Source organism: Oncorhynchus mykiss, chromosome 11 (genome assembly GCF_013265735.2).
Source record: "Oncorhynchus mykiss isolate Arlee chromosome 11, USDA_OmykA_1.1, whole genome shotgun sequence".
NCBI lineage: Eukaryota > Metazoa > Chordata > Actinopteri > Salmoniformes > Salmonidae > Oncorhynchus > Oncorhynchus mykiss.
In genome coordinates this window covers 26,128,823-26,154,929 of record NC_048575.1, presented here as the reverse complement: position 1 = coordinate 26,154,929, position 26,107 = coordinate 26,128,823, and the positions used below count along the sequence as shown (strand labels likewise).

Genomic DNA, 26,107 nt, shown 5'->3' with positions numbered 1-26,107 from the left:
TATACAGTGCCTTGCGAAAGTATTCGGCCCCCTTGAACTTTGCGACCTTTTGCCACATTTCAGGCTTCAAACATAAAGATATAAAACTGTATTTTTTTGTGAAGAATCAACAACAAGTGGGACACAATCATGAAGTGGAACGACATTTATTGGATATTTCAAACTTTTTTAACAAATCAAAAACTGAAAAATTGGGCGTGCAAAATTATTCAGCCCCTTTACTTTTAGTGCAGCAAACTCTCTCCAGAAGTTCAGTGAGGATCTCTGAATGATCCAATGTTGACCTAAATGACTAATGATGATAAATACAATCCACCTGTGTGTAATCAAGTCTCCGTATAAATGCACCTGCACTGTGATAGTCTCAGAGGTCCGTTAAAAGCGCAGAGAGCATCATGAAGGACAAGGAACACACCAGGCAGGTCCGAGATACTGTTGTGAAGAAGTTTAAAGCCGGATTTGGATACAAAAAGATTTCCCAAGCTTTAAACATCCCAAGGAGCACGGTGCAAGCGATAATATTGAAATGGAAGGAGTATCAGACCACTGCAAATCTACCAAGACCTGGCCGTCCCTCTAAACTTTCAGCTCATACAAGGAGAAGACTGATCAGAGATGCAGCCAAGAGGCCCATGATCACTCTGGATGAACTGCAGAGATCTACAGCTGAGGTGGGAGACTCTGTCCATAGGACAACAATCAGTCGTATATTGCACAAATCTGGCCTTTATGGAAGAGTGGCAAGAAGAAAGCCATTTCTTAAAGATATCCATAAAAAGTGGAAAAAAAGTGGAAACCAAAATTGAACTTTTTGGCAACAATGCAAAACGTTATGTTTGGCGTAAAAGCAACACAGCTCAACACCCTGAACACACCATCCCCACTGTCAAACATGGTGGTGGCAGCATCAAAAAAAAAAAAGGTTAAAATTGATGGGAAGATGGATGGAGCCAAATACAGGACCATTCTGGAAGAAAACCTGATGGAGTCTGCAAAAGACCTGAGACTGGGACGGAGATTTGTCTTCCAACAAGACAATGATCCAAAACATAAAGCAAAATCTACAATGGAATGGTTCAAAAATAAACATATCCAGGTGTTAGAATGGCCAAGTCAAAGTCCAGACCTGAATCCAATCGAGAATCTGTGGAAAGAACTGAAAACTGCTGTTCACAATTGCTCTCCATCCAACCTCACTGAGCTCGAGCTGTTTTGCAAGGAGGAACGGGAAAAAATGTCAGTCTCTCGATGTGCAAAACTGATAGAGACATACCCCAAGCGACTTACAGCTGTAATCGCAGCAAAAGGTGGCGCTACAAAGTATTAACTTAAGGGGGCTGAATAATTTTGCACTCCCAATTTTTCAGTTTTTGATTTGTTAAAAAAGTTTGAAATATCCAATAAATGTCCTTCCACTTCATGATTGTGTCCCACTTGTTGTTGATTCTTCACAAAAAAATACAGTTTTATATTTTTATGTTTGAAGCCTGAAATGTGGCAAAAGGTCGCAAAGTTCAAGGGGGCCGAATACTTTCGCAAGGCACTGTGTATATATATATATATATATATATATGTGTGTGTGTGCGTAAATTGACCTGTATATATATTTATATATATGAATATATATATATGAATATATATATATATATATATATATATATATATATATATATATATATATATATATATATATATATATATATATATATACAGGTCAATTTACGCACACACACACATATATATGTGTGTGCGTAAATTGACCTGTTTTACAACGCATAATGATAAGGACATGTAATCTTGACAATTTCTTTAAGTGAATCAGAGTAATGAACTAACTATTGGAGACTAGATAATACAGGACAATACATAACAGAAGTCGAATACAGTCATTATTCATTCTTACTGCACCTCATGAGCATTTCCTTTGAGGAGCGCAGACATTGGTAGCCTGGTCACTGGTTCAAATCCCAGTGAAAAATCTGCTGGTGTGACCTTGAGCAAGGCACTTAACCCTAATTTCTCATTGAAAGTTGCTCTGGATAAGAGTGTCTGCTAAATAACTCAAAGGTAAACATTTGAATGGTCATTTATTAGGGTTTATTTATCATGTATATGTATCAACCATGGAACACAAGGATGTGGGATCCTCACCTTGCAGGCGGCCCCTCCGTTGATGATGGACTTGACAAAGATGCCCAGGTCGGCGTGGTTCTCCTTGGAGCGGTTTCCCTTGACGCTGACCCCCAGACCTGCCGACCCCGAGTCACTCAGAGGGATCTCAAAGGTCAGGAACTCCCTGGTACCATCTGGGGTCAACACCAGGTCCTCTTCTTCTGACTTCTTTAAGGAGAAGGGGAGGGTGGTGGATAGGTAGAGAAGAAACAATATGGAGAGAGAGAGAGAGAGAGAGAGAGAGAGATGAGAGGAGGGCGAAAAAAAGAGGGCGAGATGAGTGTGTCTCGTATCTTATTGTGGCTGTCATTGTAATTTTTCCTTACTGTCTAGGAGACGGCCGCTAATTCGCTGTCACAGTCATAAGCTCTCTCTGTGTGAGAACCAGGATCAAAGCTACTTTGAAAACACCAGGTATCAATTGTATGCTCAAACAACAGCGTTTTCCCTTTGACGTCCACACCGTGCATCTTTAGAAGATGATCTCTCGTCAGGCGTTTGAGGTCCAACCTATACATTATGTGATCTGATGTTCTGTGGGATGTTTTGTTAAGAGTTCATTTTCAAAGAAAGGAGAGGTTCAAATTAGCGTTTAGTCTCAGTGTGTTCACACTGCTTTGGGGGTGAAACCTGTTTAAAACCCACTGAGACTGGAAGACGTTCGACCAAAACGGGTGTCAAAACTCAATTTATTCTCCCTTCTCTACGAATGTTTATGGAAGGAGATTTTTAAAAGGACAGGCGTAAAAATCAAAGGCTTTTGCTAACTAAGGGCATTACAAATTGCTATTTTTTTTCTTCCTTTCTTTCAGACAGATAAGTGAACGGGAGTGAAGGGGAACGAGAGGTCGGAGGGAAAACACCTGCGACATCAAAAAAGACAGTAATGATATTTCTCTGTGCATGACAGAATATGGTTCATTGTGACGGACAGGAAGAGAGCTTGTCTTGAATATGAAAAGGATTTCACCTAATATCAGGACCGCTCATGCATACTAACCACTAGTGTGTGCAGAGGAATCTGCAGCCGCTAGTATGGCTCTGAAGATGAAAAAAAAGCTTTTCATTTAAAACCAATAAAAGTTTGGCGAATGATAAAACAAAGAGGCATGGAGTACTGCTATGACCTTTCTTTGTTCAATACTGTGAATACATTTGAGGGGTGTTATTGAATGAATGGTGAAAAGTGTGATCTGTGAGGGATATGAAGCCTTCATCATGTGCTGTCGTGTGTGAGTACGCATGTGTGGCTTGCAGATATAGCCATGGCTAGTCTATTATGGGAAATAATGCAAACAACAGGAGCAATCAACCCTGGGACCCATGCTCCAAGACCCCTATAACACTACTGATGAAAGTATTGCTCTGCACGCACACACACACACACACACACACACACACACACACACACACACACACACACACACACACAGAAAAGCCAGGTGTCTGCCCTTCACAGCTGCTGAGTGAGAGCAAAGCAGGTTTTCAGCGGCTGAGTTATTAGGATGCAGTGGTGCATTCAGGTGCATGAAGCTTTTTTCAACACCTAGCGTGGCCTGACACCGTATTCCTGTGTGCGTGTGTGCGCGTGTGTGTTTGTGTGTGTGTGTGTAAGAGAGCCCCTATTCCACAATCATCCTTTGCGTGTGTGTGTGTGTGTGTGTGTGTGTGTGTGTGTGTAAGAGAGACCCTATTCCCCAGTCATTCCTCAGCTGTGCCCCCCTAGCCCCTCTGGACCATGAACTGGATGACTGGACCCAAAGTAAATACAGGCCCCTGAATCCTTCTAATCACAGTACATTTCAACACACAGCCCTTCCATTACACACCACCACTGGAGGACCATGTCAGGAAATCACTATTCATAGCCTACAGCAAGGTGATAGGGAGTGGGCACAGGTCAGGTAGAGAGAGAGAAGTATCCTTCCTCACTACCAGCAGAAAGTAGTTATTTGTCCTCGACTACTTTACTCTACCGCATGTGATAGTATAATTAAGCAATAAGGCACGAGGGGGTGTGGTATATGGCCAATATACGACAGATAAGGCATGTTCTTATGCACAACGCAACACGGAGTGCCTGGATACAGCCCTTGGCCGTGGTATACAGTATATCACAAAAGTGAGTACACCCCTCACATTTTTGTAAATATTTGAGTATATCTTTTCATGTGACAATACTGAAGTTCACCAGAGCTTCACAGGTTGCCACTGGAGTCCTCTTCCACTCCTCCATGACGACATCACAGAGCCGGTGGATGTTAGAGACCTTGCACTCCTCCACCTTCCGTTTGAGGATGCCCCACAAATGCTCAATAGGGTTTAGGTCTGGAGACATGCTTGGCCAGTCCATCACCTTTACCCTCAGTTTCTTTAGCAAGGCAGTGGTCGTCTTGGAGGTGTGTTTGGGGTCGTTATCATGTTGGAATACTGCCCTGCGGCCCAGTCTCCGAAGGGAGGGGATCATGTTCTGCTTCAGTATGTCACAGTAAATGTTGGCATTCATGGTTCCCTCAATGAACTGCCGGCAGCACTCATGCAGCCCCAGACCATGACACTCCCACCACCATGCTTGACTGTAGGCAAGACACACTTGTCTTTGTACTCCTCACCTGGTTGCCACCACACACATTAGGGAGATCAGGCAATAAATAGGCCATAGTGGTTAAATAATTACAATTTAGCATTAACACTGGAGTGATAGATGTGCAGATGATGATGTGCAAGTAGAGATACTGGGGTGCAAAAGAGCAAAAATAAATGACAATATGGGGATGAGGTAGTTGGGTAGGCTATTTGCAGATGGCTATGAACAGGTGCAGTGATCGGTAAACTGATCTGACAGCTGATGCTTATGGTTAGTGAGGGAGATATAGGTCTCCAGCTTCAGTGATGTTTGCAATTAATTCCAGTCATTGGCAGCAGAGAACTGGAAGGAAAGGCGGCCAAACGAGGTGTTGGCTTTGGGGATGACCCGTGAAATATATCTGCTGCAGCGCGTGCTACGGGTGGGTGTTACTATGGTGACCAGTGAGCTGAGATAAGGCGGGGCTTTACTTAGCAAAGACTTATAGATGACCTGGAGCCAGTGGGTTTGGTGACGGATATGTAGCGAGGGCCAGCCAACGAGAGCATACAGGTCGCAGTGGTGGGTAATATATGGGGCTTTGGTGACAAAACGGAGGGCACGTGATAGACTACATCCAATTTGCTGAGTAGAGTGCTGGAGGCTATTTTGTAAATGACGTCACCAAAGTCCAGTATCGGTAGGATAGTCAGTTTTATGAGGGTATGTTTGGCAGCATGAGTGAAGGAGGCTTTATTGCGAAATAGGGAAGCCAATTCTAGATTTCATTTTAGATTGGTAATGTGAGTCTGGAAGGAGAGTTTACAGTCTTACCAGACACCTAGGCATTTGTAGTTGTCCACAGTCAGAACCGTCCAGAGTAGTGATGCTAGTCGGGCGGGCGGGTGCGGGCAGCAATCGGTTGAAGAGCATGCATTTAGTTTCACTATCATTTAAGAGCAGTTGGAGGCTACAGAAGGAGTGTTGTATGGCACTGAAGCGCGTTTGGAGGTTTGTTAACATAGTGTCCAAAGAAGGGCCAGAAGTATACAGAATGGTGTCGTCTGCGTAGAGGTGGATCAGAGAAACACCAGCAGCAAGAGCGACATCATTGATATATACAGAGAAAAGAGTCGGCCCGAGAATTGAACCCTGTGGCACCCCCATAGAGACTGCCAGAGGTCCGGACATATACTGTACCACAAACCCCCGGGGTACCTTATTGCTATTCTAAAATGTATACCAACATAATTAGAGCAGTAAAAATACATGTTTTGTCATACCCGTGGTATACGGTCTGATATACCACGACTGTCAGCCAATCAGCATTCAGGGCTCAAACCCCCCAGCTCATAATGGTTCAGTATAACATGATCTCATAGGCCTTATTCAAAGTTATACAGAATGCAGCCAAGGCTTTAGTTTGATTCAAACAAACAGTAACCCAGCCATTAACCTTTAGTTTAGAGTTTTCTATCATCTGTCATCACGGGGCCAATCTGAATCAGCTGTGCTCTGACAAGCCCCGAGACTTTAACTCAACTCTTTATGCTACGATCAATGTGTCCTTGTTGACAACGTGACCATGGCAACAATATACAAAAAATACTATGCTTTCAAAAACAATCAGAACTAGTTGGATAAATTACCAACATTCGTCAAACTACGTCTTTATTATTAATGAAGAGTTTTTTTTTTTTAAATGCTAAATTACTGTTATGTCCCCAGAGAGGCTTTTAGCTCAGCTGTTTAATATATTAGATGCCATAAATTAAAGCGGTCATAATTGGCTAGAGGACCACTTTTTGTGTCCTCTGCAAAATGACAATGCAATAATCATCCTCGCTCGCACACAATCTGTATTCCGGGAAGGGAAGGCTGAGTAAGTGAATGAGAGAGAGAAGCATTGTAACATTTACATCAGCTAGGAACAAGCGCTGGCAGACAACTGAGTTTTTCAAGCCAGCTGACAGCAGCTCCACCCTGATGTGAGTGAAGGGAACACAGCTCAACAAAAAGTGCTCTAATCCATCAAAAGAGATCTCTGGATGTTCCTGAATAAAACACAGGGTAACTGCACTGGGGTAAGAGCAGTTGAATAAGTCAACATAACGCTTGAATAGGTCCCAAGGTGTCAGGTTATTTCAAAGCTAAGCTGTGAAGTCAATACAGCATCTCTTGTGGTGTTTCACCGATTACTATTACACCAATAGGTAACACTAACATACGGCGCTGGTATTCTATGTCATATGTATTTCAGTAGAGTCCACTGCTTCTCAACACTAGTAGTCAAGTCGCTACACTGGGTCCTTGTGCACCAGTCTAGTCCTAGACACAGCCATTCCTTCACACAGGAAGAACAACCTGCCTGGCTGCCATCCATTCCTCTATAAACGATTGACCCAGCCGCAGCCCATTATGTGCTGTGGGTCCTTTATTAATAATGAATAGTCAGCATGGGTGGCGTGCATTCATTAAGTCCCATTGTCCTAGAGGAGAGGGTAAATGATATCGTCTAAGGAGAGATAGAGGAGGGAACATAGGAGGGATCAGAGTGGAAACAAGAGCAGTCCACCGTACCAGAGCCCCCTGCATACGAAGTGTGTGGGGGGGGGGGGGGGTTGTCTTTCTTCTACCTTGCTGTTTGTCACTTGCTAACAGGGTGTGTTGTGGGGTTTTTAGTCCCCACAAGGTCAAATGCTATTTCTATGGGGTTTATGGTTAAGGTTAGAATATGTGCGTGTGTGTTTGGTGAGGGAAAGAGCGCAGAAAAGGAGAGCGAAATATAGAACCAAAGAAAGAGAAAAGTGAATGAAGAAACATTCTCCTCTCCCCCTTTCACACACCTCAAAGGCTTTTCTGCACACCACCGCTTGAAACAATGAGCAGCCCTGGAAACTTTTCTACACACACGACCAAATTTGGTGACATAAAGGTCATTGAAAATGAATTTCAAAGCCTAAAAAGAAATCAGTCAAGGATGTAATTGCAAAGAGGGCCCATGCATGATAAGTAGTATTGTAACACAAATTCCCCTTTGCTCTGTTTCTTTCTCTACTCGACGACAGTAGGCTGATAATGGGTGACTATCAAACACCTTTGGCTTAATGCGGATCAGGACTATTCAGGTGCAATAAGACCTAAAACAAACACAGAACTAGAGAACGGCATCCTGTTCCCTCTGGTCAAACATAGAGCAGTATGTAGGGAATAGGGTGCTACTTGGAACGCATCCCCAGTGTGCTGGTTGGGGCACACCCCACACAAAGAAGAATGGATTTAGTCACCTAGACTAATGAGGGCATGGGTAGCTTGAGACCCTGGGGGGGGGGGGGGGGGGGGGGGGGGCAGGATTAGAAGTAAACATGCTTGACCTATAGGGATATTATTGCACCAGGCTTAATGTATGGACCATGTTGGATGAATTAAGCCAGTTTTAATGAAATGGGATCGGGATGGTAAAGTGGTGGAAGGAAGCTCAATCAACATGTCTGTCTAGTATAGTTGTATAACAAATGGCGAGGTGGGACGTGTGAATGTCTGCATAGTTTTACAACAAACAGCACTAAGGGTGTAACAGCAGCATAGCTCAATCTAAGCGACAGACATACTGGAGTTTCTGGGTCGTGCTCTAATTCACTCAATGCTGCCCACTATTTCAATGGAGTGGGTTGGATGATGGTATTTTCCCACATAGAATGGGTCTGTGACAAACAATGAAAACATGAGTCTTTCAGTTCCATTCACAGGCTGGGGTACATCTTAATTAAGCCCTGCATTAAACATCTGCTGTACAGGCTATAAACACAACTCTACTATACAGCTCTCTCTACCTAATGGGGAGTGAAAAAGCACTCGGTATGTCCGACTTCACACTTCAACCGGCTGGGTGTGTGCTCCTTCGGACAGGCTGGGTGGGTACCGGGTTGGACCCTTCCTTCGGGAGGAGGAGTGTGTCCTCGGTCCTCATAGGTTGCCCTAAATGACTTTGTTTATCAGCCAGTTGTACAATACCACCATGCCCTCACGCACCACAACCCCTCCTCTGGCATTATAACGGCAGGCCTAATTATAGGGAACAGCTGTTGAAAAGCTCTAAATGAAAACAGGTGGTGCGCTCCGAAACAGTTTGAAAGTTGTTAACGGAGTGGCATTGTCTTCTGGCACACTTTAGGTTTAAGTGCGTGAGTGTGTGACTCTGAACCCAACTTGGCACTGTGATTGCAATACAAAAAAAACAACAGTCTAAAAGCCCTGATAACAATGAGGCAGAAACTCATCTAGCTGGTGAAAACATTTACGGGGAGAAAATGACATGGGACCATTTTGTACTGCTTCAAACACACAATATCAGTTAAATATCCTGGCCCATTAAAGGAGAATGGCCATGTTCAATCCCAGCAGGAGAGGAAGGCTTAGTGCTATAGTAAAACACTGGAGTGAATCCACGGAGCTCACACTGATCGATGGCACAGGTTTTTCTTCAGAGTTGGGGGAAAAAACAGGAATGAGAGATTTCTAGAGAGAGGGAGAGAGGGTGGGAGAGAGGGTGGGGGGTTAAGGAGAAGTGGAGAGAGAGAGTTGAAGAAAGTAGGATAGAGACAGAGTTTTAGAGAGAGGGAAAGTTAGTTAAGGAGAGGGGAGAAAGATAGTTGAGGGGGGGGGATAGTTGAGGAGAGGGGGAGAGAGAGAGTTGAGGATAGGGGGAGAGAGAGCGGGAGAGAGACAGTTAAACAGGGCGGAAGAGAGACTTAAAGAGAGGGGGAGAGATACTTAAAGAGAGGGGGAGAGACACTTAAAGAGAGGGGCAGAGAGAGACTTAAAAGAGAGGGGCAGAGAGACTTGCTGGCTGCTCTACGGACTGAGGGGAGAGAACTTAAAGAGACACACATGACACTGAAGGACGAGGTCAGAAAGCTGAGGTGTGACAGGGAGCAGGACACTCTCCCAGACAAGCCAGCAGAACAGCCCACCTCAGACTCGGACCACAACCTCAACACCACAATGGGACAGACAACACAGGACCCACCAACCCAACAGACCTCCCCCTCACATCCACTGGGGACACACAAAATCCAGAGATTGTGTTCCTCATTGAATCAAATGGCAAATACATTCAAGAGGATGAACTTTTTCAAAAACACAAAGTGCCTAAACTCTGGTGCCCAAACACTAGGCATGACCTGGAGCTGTTGTCAGAGGACAGACTAGGGTCCCCAGCCACATCATAATTCACACAGGCACAAACAACCAGAGGGCCCAGCAGGAAAGGGTGGCAACAGCACTCAAGGGTGTGATTTAAAAAGCTTCTTCCACTTTCTCCAAAACGCACAAGTGGTTATCTCCACTCTGCTACCAGAAAATACTTTCACCCTGCCACCATACAGCGGGTGAATGAAGCATTTCGTGAGACTGTGCCTCAAAACCTAAATGTATACCTGGCCCACCACTCCACCCTGGACTTGAACAGCCTTTACAACCAGGTCTACCTCTACAAGAAATCAATCCCAATTTCTGCCAGGACCCTGAAGGACATCACCCACAACTGTAGCCCCAACACAGGAGCAACAGAGCAACGGATCCCCGCAACGTCTTCTCATGCTTTGTTGATTTCAAAAAAGCTTTAGACTCAATTTAGCATGAGGGTCTGCAATACAAATGGTTGGAAAGTAGTGTTGGAGGAAAAACATACGACATTATAAAAACCATGTTCACAAACAAGTGTGCGGGTAAAATTGGCAAAAAACACACACTTCTCTTTCTTTCCACAGAACCAGGTGATGAGACAGGGATGCAGCTTAAGCCCCACCCTCTTCAACATATATATCAGCGAATTGGCGAAGGCACTAGAACAGCCTGCAGCACCCAGCCTCACCCTTCTAGAATCTGAAGTCAAATGTCTACAGTTTGCTGATGTTCTGGTGCTTATGTCTACAACCAAGGAGGGTCTACAGCATCACCTAGATCTTCTGCACAGAATGTCAGACCTGGGTCCTGACAGTAAATCTCAGTAAGACAAAAAAAATGTCCAGTTGCCAGGACCAGAAACAGAAATTCCATCTAGACACCGTTGCCCTAGAGTACACAAACTATACATACCTCAGCTTAATCAGCACCACAGGCAACTTCCACGAAGCTGTGAACGATCTGAGAGAAAAGGCAAGAAGGGCCTTCTATGCCATCAAAAATAACATAAAATACTTGAATCAGTTATAGAACCCATTGCCCTTTATGGTTTCCAACCAAGAATTCACAAAATGGGACAAACCCATTTCCTCTGTGTACAACGTAGAACATTAGGCCGATACCCGCTAATAATAAAAACATCTGAAAAGAGCCGTTAAATTCTACAACCACCTAAAAGGAAGCGATTCCCTAACCTTCTTTAACTAAGCCATCACCTACAGAGAAATTAACCTGGAGAAGAGCCCCCCTAAGCAAGCTGGTCCTGGGGCTCTGTTCACAAACACAAACAGACCCCACAGAGCCCCAGGATAGCAACACCATTAAACCCAACCAAATCATGAGAAACAACACATTGACACATTGGAAAGAATTTACAAACTAGAATGCTATTTGGCCCTAAACAGAGAGTCCAAGTGGCAGAATACCTGACCACTGTGACTGACCCAAAATTAAGGAAATCTTTGACTATGTACAGACTCAGTGAGCATGGCCTTGCTATTGAGAAAGGCCGCCGAAGGCAGACCTGGCTCTCAAGAGAAGACTATGTGCACACTGCCCACACAATTAGGTGGAAATTGAGCTGCACTTCCTAACCTCCTGCCAAATGTATGACCATATTAGAGACACATATTTCCCTCAGATTACATAGACCCACAAAGAATTTGAAAACAAATCCAATTTTGATAAACTCCCATGTCTACTGGGTGAAATACCACAGTGTGCCATCACAGCAGCAAGATTTGTGACCTGTTGCCACAAGAGAAGCCCAACCAGTGAAGAACAAACACCATTGTAAATACAACCCATATTTATGTTTATTTATTTTCCCTTTTGTACTTTAACTATTTGCACATCATTACAACACTGTGTATTTACATAATATGACATTTGAAATGTATTTATTATTTTGGAACTTTAATTAACAAATTAATGTTTACTGTAAATGTTGTATTGTTTATTTAACTTTTGTTTATTATGCCAATAAAGCTCCTTAACATTCAATTAAATTGAATTGAGTAAAAGAGAGGGGGATAGATAGTTAAAGAGAGGGGGGAGAAACAGAGAGAGAACCCCAAATGACCCAAATCCTTTCTGTGTTCCTCTGATTCTTAAATGATAGCACTGAAATAGTGGCAATGGAATTGCTACCATTTACCCCCCCCCCCCGACTACTGTACAAGTCATAGAGAGAGAGAGAGAGAGAGAGAGAGAGAGAGAGAGAGAGAGAGAGAGAGAGAGAGAGAGACAGCTCTATACTTTGAGAAGGTCAACACAACTTACAATAGAGAGTAATGGCTGCACTTATGATCAAATTGAGGGTTGTCAGTTCCTATGTCGTTCTGCACCACTTCCTTCAAATGCTTTTCTTTTTTCTGTGTTTGTGACTAATCTTTTCACTTGTACTGGGGAAGAAAAAGTTCTCAGAAGTGAAGCCAGGGGTTGATCACTTCCAGGATACATGTAACATTACTCTCATTACTGCAGGATGATGAGAAATGATACCTGTACAGCTGGGGGGGGTTTTGACCGAGAACTCTGTGAATGTGTTAGTTTATTCCCTGTTAGAAAAAGGGAAGGAGCCCACACAACAGAGTCAACACCTTAAGTGTCTCATCTCTCATCCAGAGACAAATTAAAACACTCATTATTTAGCAACACGGTTGGAAGGCTGACTTGATTTGAATATGTATAGGAGCCCATTCACAACCACACTGTACCACGCAGACACTTCAAACAAGCACAAGGACATATCTCGTTTTGTTTTATCAATTGTTTTGTCTAGATTGCGGGGTGATTGGGGAAAACCAAGAGATATCATCTGCGGAGGATAATTGGACCCATTGGAAATTGTTCAATAAAGGTTCATTGGCGTGGTTTGGGAAAGAAAAACAATGTCATGCTTGTTTGGTTACAGAGACATATCAGGGAACCAACCCAGCAGCCTTTTACTCAATGCCCATTTAAAGGGTTAGGGTTATGGGGCGACTGTGATTGCAGCCATTACAGTTTGTATTTGAGTTTAGTGGTAGAAAACATTGTGGGGATCCCTTTGATAGGGACCAGCAGAAGAAAAACTCTCTCTCTCTCTGGGAACGAACCATCAATCCCACTGTCACATCATTCAGAAGGACTGTAATTAATTGCACAATTAAGAATCTCATTGCTTGGCAGACATGGCTCCTAATGGATCAGTGACAACTGTGATACGATCATAAGATGGGTTTTAATGTACTGCTTAATTACACTGGTGTGATCCAGAACTACAGAACATAACAGTCACCATGGAGAATCATCTAATCATTATGTTCCTTTAACGCCCATTTGTTCTTCATGTGAAAACGCGGCGTGTCCCAAATGGCACCCTATTCCCTATTTAGTTCACTTCTTATGATGGGCTCTGGTCAAGAGTAGAGTGTGGTAAAGGGAACAGGGTGCCATTTGGGATGCACTCTCTATAGTTCTATAGGGACTGATGGTATAAGCATGCACTTAGGGTTAATTGGCTGTGTGTTATGTTCATGATATAAATATGAAGCATGGTTTATGTTGCGGCTGTTAGAGAATATGGCTGTAATCGAGCCTATCAAAGCCTATTTAAATGAGGGCTAGGGTTAAATGTCTGTACTTGCATACTACTTAGAATGCATGACCAACACATTACATTGCTTCATGCTAAGTAAGCTAGTATAGATATCGGAAGATAGTCAGAGTGTCCAAGCCTGATTCTAGTAGTAGGGGGATATCGGGGTCCTATAAATAGAATAATAGATTATATTTCTAGGCAAGGGGCTCTCTTACCAAATCTCTGGAGTCTGTGTTCTAGAGAGAATGGAAATAACGCTGACCAGAATAGTAGAGCTAACATACAGTATGGGGGTTGGATGGAGCTATTAGTGAGGGGGTGCGAGGGTTGAAATTAATGGACGTGACGTGGGAACACAAATGGAAATAACACACGCAGGCATTCACACGGCACACACACACACAGTTTTACTCAGGACAACAAAGTGGGCACACACACACACACACACACACACACACACACACACACACACACACACACACACACACACACAGCTATACTCGGGACAACAAAGTGGGCAACCACACACACACACAGCTATACTCGGGACAACAAAGTGGGCACGCACACACACACAGCTATACTCGGGACAACAAAGTGGGCAACCACACACAGACACAGCTATACTCGGGACAACAAAGTGGACACACACACAGCTATACTCGGGACAACAAAGTGGGCAACCACACACACACACACACAGCTATACTCGGGACAACAAAGTGGGCAACCACACACAGCTATACTCGGGACAACAAAGTGGGCAACCACTTTAAAACAATAGTAATAAGCACAGCAGACCGCAGCTTAAAACCTAAACCAACTCAACAGGTGAATACATTTCTTCTCATGACATCATCAGGGCTGCCTCTGTGTTTAAGGCCTGGTATGCACAGCAGTAGCCTGCCGGCGTGGGTACTGAGGCGTGACATTTACTTATTCATCACAGGAGTGGAAGGTGAAATGCAATCTTGGCCTGCGGCGTCCGGGTGCCGACATGTCGCTCTCGGCTGTAAGCACACACAGCCACGGTGCACGGTGGGTAGATAAATGTGACGATAAATAAACCAGACAACGGCGTGTTGGTGCTGTGGCGGTGGGAGGGACGGGGTCCTGTGGTTGGCCTCTGTGTTTGCATGTCGGAATTGCGTGTGAGTGCTGTGCTGTTTTAATGTTCTCACACCGCCGTACGCAGCCGCTCCTATCGTTCCTGGTATTAGTGTAACGAGTAATTGCGTCTGCAGAAATGAATTATTCAGAGAGGTAGAAGGGAGGACTGGGGACTAGATGTGTGTGTGTGTGTCTGTGTTGACTGGGGACTATGCCCTGGGTAGCTTCTTAGCACTGTGAAGTGCAGAGGTAAGGTTTCATCAAGTACAGGTTGGGTCTCCTAGGATTCTCTTGTGTTCTTTTGTTATTTCCATGGCGATTGCTTTTCAATGACTGCCTGCCTGCCTCTCTCTCTCACCAAGTTTCTAACCTCCATGTCTCACTCACTGTCAGTCAATAGGCCTCAATACACTATTTTATTTAGCAGACAAGATTTGCTTAAAATTCTATGGCATTATTTTATAGTTTGAAGAATCCAATTAAACATAGCTGAATAAAATGGAAAGGATATTTTCTCCAAACAATTTGAGGGAGTCCGCACATGTGGGTTTTCTGTGTTGAGGGGTTAACAAAAAAACAAGTCCTCCTATATGTTTAATTTAGAGTTATTTATGCAACTTTAGTTGTGATACAAACATTAGACTATATGTTTACATTTGCAATATATTTTTAAGGCTGCATAATGTGAATCTAATGATGACTTGAGAAAATAAAGTGGCATGAAAGGCATGAGTTCTGTTTTGTTTTTTCTGCGCAGGCTGTACACACTTCATCAGTCTCTTATTCATAATTTGAAAAGCACTTGATAATGCCTCAAATTTCCCGGCAGCATCCCCTTTGTGTGGCCATAATGCCCCCTAAAATATCCATGCCTTTCGTGGCCAGTGGTTGTTGTGCCCTTGGGCTGAATACAATACGTATAATTCCCTTCTCTCGGCTGAGTGCGCCGAAGCATCTCTCACTCAGTACAGCAGCTCAATTCTTATTAGCCAATGCCCGTCACGTGACTGGGCCTTTCTCACAGGCTACAAGTGAAGACAGATACATGGGGGATGGAACAATACATGTCTTACCTAATTCCAAGGCGAATACTGAAGATATTGGAAGAACTGTCCACATTTACTTTGTCAGCCAACAGGATGAGTAGGCCTAACTAACAGCAAAAGCATTAGCCTATGTCAGTCTACTATTCCCCATAGTAAAAAATGTAACCTACTCTATTCTGACCGAGAAATAAATATTCCAAACATAGTCGGGGGCAGTTGTGGGATGTGATAGATCCCAAATGAATACAACCACGCAAAAGATCAGAACATTTTAGCTTAAAATGTTGATAAACTATTTCTTAACATTGTGAGCGCAGCAATGTGCACCCGGCAGTAGGATAGAAGCGCGAATGCTCCAAGATGCAATCAATTAATAATGGCGCCGGAGGAGATGACTGCCATTTTACGGGATACTAACCAACTGTGCTATTTTGTGTGTAACTTATTTGTACATAATTGTGCTGCTACAGACTCTTATGACCAAAATGAGCTTCTAGATATCAGAACAGCAATTACTCACCTTGAACAGGACAAATGTTTTGTCTTTAATGTGTCCGACACAAAATATATACTGCTTCTCCTAGACCAGGCCCAAATCCCTGTCATTCGTATGAAAACGCAAATACAGGGGGCGGAGATCGTGGGGCCTTGTGAGAATTCGTTGGCGAGTGGGTAAAATAAACTGGATAATCTCCGCTTGAGACTATCCTATTGACGGGACATTACAAACTATAATATCTTGTGTTTCACTGAGTTGTGGCTGAACGACGACAAGGATAATATTCAGTTGGCTGGGTTTTCCATGCATCAGCAGGACAGAACAGCTATGTCTAGTTTGACGAGGGGTGGGGGTGTGTGTCTATTTGTCAAAAACAGCTGTCTAATATTAAGGTAGTAGAGGTATTGCTCGCCTGAGATAGAGTACCACATGATAAGCTGTAGACCACACTATCTACCAAGAGAGTTTTCGTCTATATTTTTCGTAGCTGTCTATTTACCACCACAAACCAATGCTGGTACTAAGACAACTCTCATCGAGCTGTATAAGGCCATAAGCAAACAAGAAAATGCTCATCCAGAAGTGACGCTCCTAGTGGCCGGGGAGATGCAAGTAAACTTAAATCCGTTTTACCTCATTTTTACCAGCACGTCACATGTGCAAACAGAGAAAGAAAAAAAACTACTTTTACTCCACACACAGAGACACACAAAGCTCTCCCTGTCCCCCTTCATTTGGCAAATCTGACCATAATTATATCCTCCTGATTCCTGCTTACAAGCAATACCAGTGACTCGCTCAATACAGAAGTGAGAAACAAGATTCTCTGGTCTGGTAAAACCAAGGTTTGAACTCTTTGGCCTGAATGCCAAGTGTCACATCTGGAGGATACCTGGCACCATCCCTACGGTGAAGCATTATGGTGGCAACATCATGCTGTAGGGATGTTTTTCAGTGGCAGGGACTGGGAGACTAGTCTGGATAGAGGGACAGATGAACAGAGCAAAGTACAAAAGAGATCCTTGATGAAAACCTGCCCTCAAGAGCACTCATGATCTCTGGGGCAAAGGTTCACCTTCCAACAGGATAATGACCCTAAGCACCCAGCCAAGACAACGCAGGACTGGCTTCAGGAAAAGTCTCTGAATATCCTTGTGTGGCTCAGCCAGAGCCTGAACTTGAACCCAATTGAACATCTCTGGAGAGACCTGAATATAGCTGTGTAGGGACGTTCCCCATCTAACCTGACAGAGCTTGAGAGGATCTGGAGAGAAGAAGGGGAGAAACTCCCCAAATAAGGTGTACCAAGCTTGTAGCGTCATACCCAAGAAAACTCAAGGCTGTAATCGTTACCAGATAAAGGCAGATAAACAAAGTACTGATTAAAGGGTCTGAGAATACTTATGTAAATGTAATATTTCAGTAAAAAATATATATATACATTTGTACATTTGAAAAAAAAATCTGTTTTTGCTTTGTCATTACAGGGTATTGTGTGTAGACTGATGAATGAAAAAATAATTTAATCCATTTCAGAAAAAGTCTAACATAACAAAATGTGGAAAAAGTCAAGGGGTCTGAATACTTTCCAAATGCACTGTATATTGCAAATGGAGGACGTTTTTCCTGTGGTTCATTTTCATGCCAACCAGGTGGACTATACTCCTGTTGTAAAGAGAAGCAATGTGCTTAAAACTAGAACAGTTGAGAAATAAATATAGTAGGCCTAGCCTATAGAAAGCTGATGAGATCCTCCTCTTTTTAATAGAGGAAATCACTCTGTTTTCTCATGCAATTGCATAGCCTATAGAAATGTTGCGCAACATGAGCTCATAGCCTCTCATGTGTTTGATTAGATTTTCGATTACATTTGCATTGATGTCAGAGAGATTAGAGGGACAATAGAGTGCCGAGTACCAGGCAGTTATAGCAAGTTTGGTAGGCTACTAATGACCATCAGCAGCTTGGAGAAGCCTAATTACTGTGACTAAGCAGTCACGTGGAATTTGACTGCCGTCACTCCTCACATCCTCCCCTGCCAGGCCACTGATGAGGCCGTCTGGGGCAAGGAAGGGCTTTCGTGTTAACCTCCCCCCACCAGGGGCAATCCCTCTGGAGCTCACATCATCTGTTATTATCCTCCTCACCCCCCAAGCTCTAATTCTTCAGTAGTGGGTATAGCAGCCATTGATCTAAAGCCCTTATTTCCTCAACATCTTTACAGTTCAGTCAAGCCTCAGTTCATAGACATCTATTCTCCTTCTTCTTTTCTGTTCTGTGAAGGGCGAGGGGTTGGGCAAGGATGGGCTGAGGCATCAGAGCTCCTTTTCCTCTGCTCCCGTCGGGTTTGGACAGCGATGGGTAAAAGCTAGCGATGACGGCCCTATCAATAAGTCAGTCCATCTGCTCTACCGCATCCGCTCGCTGCTCTTTCTAAATGTCTGTCGCTGCCCCCAAGTCATGGAGAGAGAGCAAGAGAGCGAGACAGAGAGAGAGAGAGAGAGAGAGGGAGGGAGGGAGGGAGCACGACAGCAAAGGCAATGCAATTGTATTTTTATTTATTTTACCTTGATTTAACTAGACAAGTCAGTTAAGAACAAATTCTTATTTTCAATGACGGCCTATGAACAGTGGGTTAACTGCCTTGTTCAGGGGCAGAACAACAGATTTTATCTTGCCAGCTCGGGGATTCCATCTTGCAACCTTTCTGTTACTAGTCCAACGCTCTAACCACTAGGCTGCCTGCCAAACAAAGGGGATACACTACCCTGTTCAACTACTCAACAATCGCCGTTTATCTTTTCTGATCTGTTGTGAGAACACAGTTTTGATGGAAGCATCATTAAACCTTACATTCTGTAATTAAAATAGCTTTATAGCAAACATAAGGCACGGTCAATTAATTCCTATAAAACACACGACGCCTCCCACAATCTACCAATAAAGAGATGTGGTGCCTGATTCACCACTGACATTAAACATCACAAAGCAAATATCAACAAGACAAACCTGATCCTCTGCATGTTGATTTATATGGCTGTATCCTGGGTGTGTGGGAAATGTCCTCTCTCGCTCTCCTCTCTGACAGCAGTATGCCTAAAGTAATGTACCATGTTACTCGCGCTATGATTTAGAACTGCACTGTAGTGGATGGGGGCCTGGATGATGTGTTTATGGTGACACACACACACACACACACACACACACACACACACACACACACACACACACACACACACACCACACACACACACACACACACCTACTCTAGTGTGAGTGTGTGTGACTGTGAGGCAAATCCCAGTTCCTCTCTCCACTATACTTTATTTGCAGTAACTGTCAGTGGTGGGGCCCTGTCCTCTTAATCAGATTTTTATGAACATACTTGTATGGATTATTGAGATCCATGAATGCGCCAGTCTCTCTCTCTCTCTGTGTGTGTGTGTGTGTGTGTGTGGCATAGCAACTTAACGCTAATGTGAAAAGGAGAGTAATGAAGCAGCTGTGTGCTAGTTTGCACTCTTTCATCTACACTACACACACACACACACACTTAGGCAAGTTCTCGGGAGAAAGGGATGGAGAGACAGAAAGAGAAAGCGAGAGAAAGAGGGAGAGAGGGGGAAGAGAAGTATTGTGTCTCTATTTCGGGATTCTTAATAAAGTAATGGTTGAGGAGTGAAGAGAAGAGAAGGAGTAACCAACGTCACTGTTTTTTGGTTTTAGGTTTAAATAAAAATCGAATCACATTTAATTTTGATCTCATGCTCCGAATACAACAGGTAGACCTTACCGTGAAATTCTTACTGACAAGCCCTTAACCAACAATGCAGTTGAAGAAATAGAGTTATGAAACAATGTACTAGAAAAAGTTTTTAAAACATAAAATAACACAATAAAATAACAATAACAAGGCTATATACAGGGGTTACCGGTACCGAGTCAAAGTGCAGTGGTAATTTGTACATGTAGATAGGGGTAAAGTGACTATGTATAAGTAATAAATAGTGTGTAGCAGCAGTGTAAAAACAAAGGAGGGGGGGGGGGGGGTCAATGTAAATAGTTCAGGTGGCCATTTGATTAATTATGCAGCAGTCTTATGGCTTGAGGGTAGCTGTTAAGCTGTTAAGGAGCCATTTGGACCTAGACGTGGCGCTCCGGTACCGCTTGCCGTGCGGTAGTAGAAAGAACAGTCAATGACTTGGACTTGGGTGACTGGAGTCTTTGACAATTTCTTGGGCCTTCCACTGACATCTCCTACTGTATAGGTCCTGGATGTCAGGAAGCTTGGCCCCAGGGATGTACTGGGCTGTATGCACTACCTTCTGTATCGCCTTACGGTCGGATGCCGAGCAGTTCCCGTACCAGGTGGTGATGCAATCAGTCAGGATGCTCTCGATGGTGCAGCTGTAGAACGTTTTGAGAATCTCAGGACCCATGACAAATCTTTTCATTCTCCTGAGGGAGAAAAGGTGTTGTCGTGCCCTCTTCACGACTTGGTGTGTTTGGACCATGATAGGTTGTTGGTGATGTGGACACCAAGGAACTTGAAACTTTCGACCCGTTCCACGACAGCCCCGTCGATGTGAATGGGGGCATGTTTGGCCCTACCTTTTCCTGTAGTCTACAATCAGCTCCTTTGTCTTGCTCGCACGGAAGGAGAGGTTGTTTCACGTTGTCAGTGATCAGGCCTACCACTGTTGTGTCGTCAGCAAACTTAATGATGGTGTTGGAGTTGTGCTTGGCCATGCAGCCGTGGGTGAAGAGGGAGTACAGAAAGGCACGCACCCCTGAGGGGCCCCCGTGGTAGATGTGTTGCTGCCTACCCTTACAACCTGGGGGCGGTCCGTCAGGAAGTCCAGGATCCTGTATTAGAGGGAGATGTTCAGTCCCAGGGTCCTTAGCTTAGTGATGAGCTTTGTGGGCACTATGGTGTTGAACGCTGAGCTGTAGTCAATGAACAGCATTCTCACATAGGTGTTCCTTTTGTCTAGGCAGGAAAGGGCAGTGTGAAGAGCAATTGAGATTGCTGGGGTGGTATAAGAATTGGAGTGGGTCTAGGGTTTGATCATGATGGTGTTGATGTGACCTATGACCAGCCTTTCAAAGCACTTCACAGCTACTGACGTGAGTGCGGTAGTCATTTAGGCAGGGTACCTTCAATTTCTTGGGCACAGGGACTACGGTGGTCTGCTTGAAACATGTAGGTATTACAGACTCGGTCAGGAAGAGGTTGAAAACGTTAGTGAAGACACTTGGCAGTAGGAACGCTAAGTACACATCCTGGTAATCCGTCTGGCCCCACGGCCTTGTGAATGTTGACCTGTTTAAAGGTCTTGCTGACATCAGCTACGGAGCGCATGGGCAGCGCGAGGCTGGGTTTCCCTTTGTAATATGGTCACTGTGGGGATGACGTCATCGATGCACTTACAGTTGAAGTCTGAAGTTTACATACACCTTAGCCAAATACATGTGAAATGTCAGAATAATAGTAGAGATAATGATATATTTCAGCTTTTATTTCATCACATTCCCAGTGGGTCAGAAATTTACATACACTCAATTAGTATTTGGTAACATTGCCTTTAAATTGTTTAACTTGGGTCAAATGTTGCGGGTAGCCTTCCACACGCTTCCCACAATAAGTTGGGTGAATTTTGGCCCATTCCTCCTGACAGAGCTGGTGTAATCGAGTCAGGTTTGTAGGCCTCCTTGCTCACACACACTTTTTCAGTTCTGCCCACAAATGTTCTATAGGATTGAGGTCAGGGTATAGGGATGGCCACTCCAATACCTTGACTTTGTTGTCCTAAAGCCATTTTGCCAGAACTTTGGAAGTATGCTTGGGGTCATTGTCCATTTGGAAGACCCATTGCGACCAAGCTTTAACTTCTTGACTGATGTCTTGAGATGTTGCTTCAATATATCCACATACTTTTCCTCCCTCATGATGCCATTTATTTTGTGATGTGCACCAGTCCCTCCTACAGCAAAGCACCCTCACAACATGATGCTGACACCCCCATGCTTCACGGTTGGGATGTTGTTCTTCGGCTTGCAAGACCCCCTTTTTCCTCTAATGACATAACGATGGTCATCATGGCCAAACAGTTCCATTTTTGTTTCATCAGACCAGAGGACATTTCTCCAAAAAGTACGATCTTTGTCCCCATGTGCAGTTGCAAACCGTAGTCTGGCTTTTTTATGGTGGTTTTGGAGCAGTGGCTACTTCCTTGCTGAGCGGCTTTTCAGGTTATGTCGATATAGGACTTGTTTTACTGTGGATATAGATTATTTTGTACCTGTTTCCTCTAGCATCTTCACAAGGTCCTTTGCTGTTGTTCTGGGATTGATTTGCACTTTCCGCACCCAAGTACGTTCATTTCTAGGAGACAGAACGTGTCTCCTTCCTGAGTGGTATGAAAGCTGCGTCGTCCCATGGTGAACATGGTACCTTCATGCGTTTGGAAATTGTTCCCATTTTTTTCTGAGGTCTTGGATGATTTCTTTTGATTTTCCCATGATGTCAAGCAATGAGGCAGCGAGTTTCAAGGTAGGCCTTGAAATACATCCACAGGTACACCTCCAATTGACTCAAATTATGTCAATTAGCCTATCAGAAGCTTCTAAAGCCATGAAATAACCCACTGGAATTGTGATACAGTGAATTATAAGTGAAATAATCTGTCTGTAAACAATTGTTGGAAAAAGTACATGTGTCATGTACAAAGTAGATGTTCTAACAGACTTGCCAAAACTATAGTTTGTTAATAAGAAATGTGCGGAGTGGTTGAAAAACGAGTTTTATTGACTCCCACCTAAGTGTATGGAAATTTCCGACTTCAACTGTATTGATGAAGCTGGTGCCTGAGGTGGTATACTCCTCAATGCCATTGGATGAATCCCTGAACATATTCCAGTCTGTGCTAGCAAAACAGCCCTCTTGCGTAGCATCCGCATCATGTGACCACTTCCGTATTGAACGAGTCACTGGTACTTCCTGCTTTAGTTTTTGCTTGTAAGCAGGAATCAGGAGGATAGAATTATGGTCAGATTTGCCAAATGAAGGGGGTGAGGGAGAGCTTTGTATGCGTCTCTATGTGTGGAGTAAAAGTGAGCATTTTCTTGTTTGCTTATGGCCTTATACAGCTCGATGAGTGTAGTCTCAGTGCCATCATCGGTGTGTGGTGGTAAATAGATGGCAACGAATAATATAGAGGAGAGAGTTAGGGTAAACACAGAGACAGATTGAGTGCTATAGGGTACAGTTAGGGTTAAAGCCCAAACCCTTGTGTCTGCCAGGCCACTCAGATGACAGGGAGACTGTCAGACCTGCTGAATGGAGGGTGTAGCAGGGCAGGACACTATCCTTACTATCCCCACCATCTGTTGCCAGACAGGGAAAGTCACCCCAGAACTGCTTACATAAAAGTGTGTGTGTGTGTGTGTGTGTGTGTGCGTGCGTGTGAGCGTGTATGTATAGTATCCCATGTGTGGGTCTGAGAGATAATGTGTATCCAGTGTCAGATAGGAGAGTGGTAGACAAACCAACCCCTGGAGAAGGTCTGTGTTAATGTGACTTGGAGGAAGGGCCAGTCCAGTCCAAACCTCTTGCATCCCAAATAGAACCCTATTCCCTACATAGTGCACTACTTTCGACCATGGTCCAATAGGTACTGGTGAAAAGTAGTGCACTATGTGGGTAATAAGGTGCCATTGTGGACGCATCTCATATCTACTGGTGATCCTAAGGGGACTGGGCTCTATAATGGCTGCATGGTCAGAGGATAGACAGGGGAGGAGAGGAGAGGCAGGATAATACTGTTTACCTGATAAAACACTAGACAGACAAACACACAGAGACGTCCCCCTGACCTGCCTTAAATAAGCCCTTCCTCAAAACAAAGGGAGCCTGCTGGCCAGGGGTGGGAGGGATGTGTGTGGGGTGGGAGGGATAAGTCTGGAGCAAGTTCATGTGGATCCCTATGGTACTGACGATGAGGTCCAAGACAGAAGGTCACAGACAAAGGGGTAACATTGAGCTGGTGTTGATGGGAGTGTGGATAGCCCTAATACGGCTGAAGACTCCATTACTATGGGCTACTTCCATATCAGAGGTGTGAAAAGTAGGGTTGGGATGGTGTGGACAAGTGATTGGTGATGTGAGTAAATTTGACAATTGATTAACTTACCACTTCTCTAGGTAGATAGGAGTCCTCTTGGCGTAGGACTAGCAGACTGACTGTTCCTCCCATGGGGGTGATCCTGAGTAGAGCTACCACCTCCTCCTGACTCCTCCCATTCAGGTCTACCCCATTCACCTGGACACACACACACACAAATACAGGTAGATATAGGGGATGTATTAATAATACATGTTACTAACTTGTGTTACATGTGCTACTGCCTGGTACTGTCTTGAAACAATTACTAATTCCATTCTACACATAATCATTCTCTGTTTTCATAGAGGAGCTGTGACTGCCTGACATCTATAAATATGGGGTATTTCTAACAGCGGACATTTTCCAATTACATAGTCTATGATTTTCATGTCATTCTGATTGGACTGTTGACACAAGATTATTACGTTCATTTCCCTATGTTTAGCCACTCAGAGCCCAAGGTAAACAGCCCTACAGGTACTCCACTCTGTGATTTGAAGGGATACTTTGTAATTTTGCCAACAAGGCGCTCTATCTACTTCACCAGAGTCAGATTAACTCGTGTATACCCTTTTTATGTCTCTGTGTCCAGTATGAAGGAAATTAGAGGTAGTGTCGCAAGCCAATGCTAACTAGTGTTAGCGCAATGACTAGAAGCATTCCAGCAGATATTCATAGACTCAGTCATTGCAATAACGCTAGTTCACAATTGTGCTAGTTAGCAACTTCCTTCAAACTGCACGAAGAGACAAAAATGTAGCAAGAGGCGTCACTACATACACCCTGGTTCGAATCCAGTCATTGAAAATAAGAATTTGTTATAAACTTACTTGCCTAGTAAAATGTTTTTTTTAAATTGTTTTATTTATTTTTTAACTCTGGGGAAGTAGATAAAGGGCCCCATTGACAAAATACCAAAGTATCCCGTTAAAACTCTTTTCAAAGGCAAAGCCCATTCAATCAGCCTTTGTGTCTTCAGCATATCGGGTAATGGCATTGGCGTAGACACAACAATCATGAATGACATAGGACATAAAGGCTTAAAGGTGTTTTATTCCATATCACATAAAACCATGTTGATTGGATGTCTCAGAACAAAATTCAAAATCTATGGAAGGAAGAGGACAACGTAAGGGTTGGAGCATGACAAGGGTAATGAAGAGGAAGGGGTGAAGTAGGAGGAAGAAATAGCCAGAAGAAAGAGACTTCATTAATTCTGCCTCTCACCTCTTGCAGCTGGTCGCCAGCCTTCAGGCGGCCATCTTGGATAGCAGCACCCCGAGCCAGGATGTTCTTGACATAGATGGGGGCGGAGCCTCCTATGGGGACGTCACGTGATGTGATGCTGAATCCAAGACCCTCAGGACCTGCAGGAGGAACATAATACACCAAACATAGTTAAATAAAGGTTAAATAAAAAAAAATATATAAAATGAATTATATTCTATTCTAAAAGCGCATCAGGAACCAAATGTGGAAGGACAACTTTATTTATGGCTTTGACCATCATGTCAAACCTGTCAAACTACAGTACTTAATAAGTAATCTCAAATGTATTGGTTTGCATGCACGGTCTTCTATTGGTGAAAGAATGGGTGTGCAGCTTAGGTTGTGGTTCAACATACAAAATAAGCATGAAATCTCCAAAGTGTCGAAATATAAGTCAAATCTATTAACCAAAATTGGGTGTTTGTGATAAATGTGTACTTTATACATGTGTGTGTAAGGACAGCGGGACCACAGATGGGACATGCTTGAATTTAAAACTGGTTGCAGACA

At 43.8% G+C, this 26,107-nt stretch overlaps 1 protein-coding gene across 4 annotated transcripts in view; it reads right to left on the bottom strand.

Annotated features, from left to right (window-relative positions):
- LOC110535542 (partitioning defective 3 homolog) overlaps positions 1-26,107 on the bottom strand; it is a 542,091-nt gene that overhangs the window by 246,006 nt on the left and 269,978 nt on the right. For all 4 annotated transcript variants that reach the window (XM_036935238.1, XM_036935240.1, XM_036935237.1 and 1 more), the window contains exons 10-12: positions 25,556-25,695; positions 24,356-24,484; positions 2,152-2,340 (exon numbers count right to left, since the gene is read on the bottom strand). In XM_036935238.1, coding sequence (XP_036791133.1) covers positions 2,152-2,340; positions 24,356-24,484; positions 25,556-25,695 — 458 coding nt within the window. The remainder of the gene's footprint in view (positions 1-2,151; positions 2,341-24,355; positions 24,485-25,555; positions 25,696-26,107) is intronic.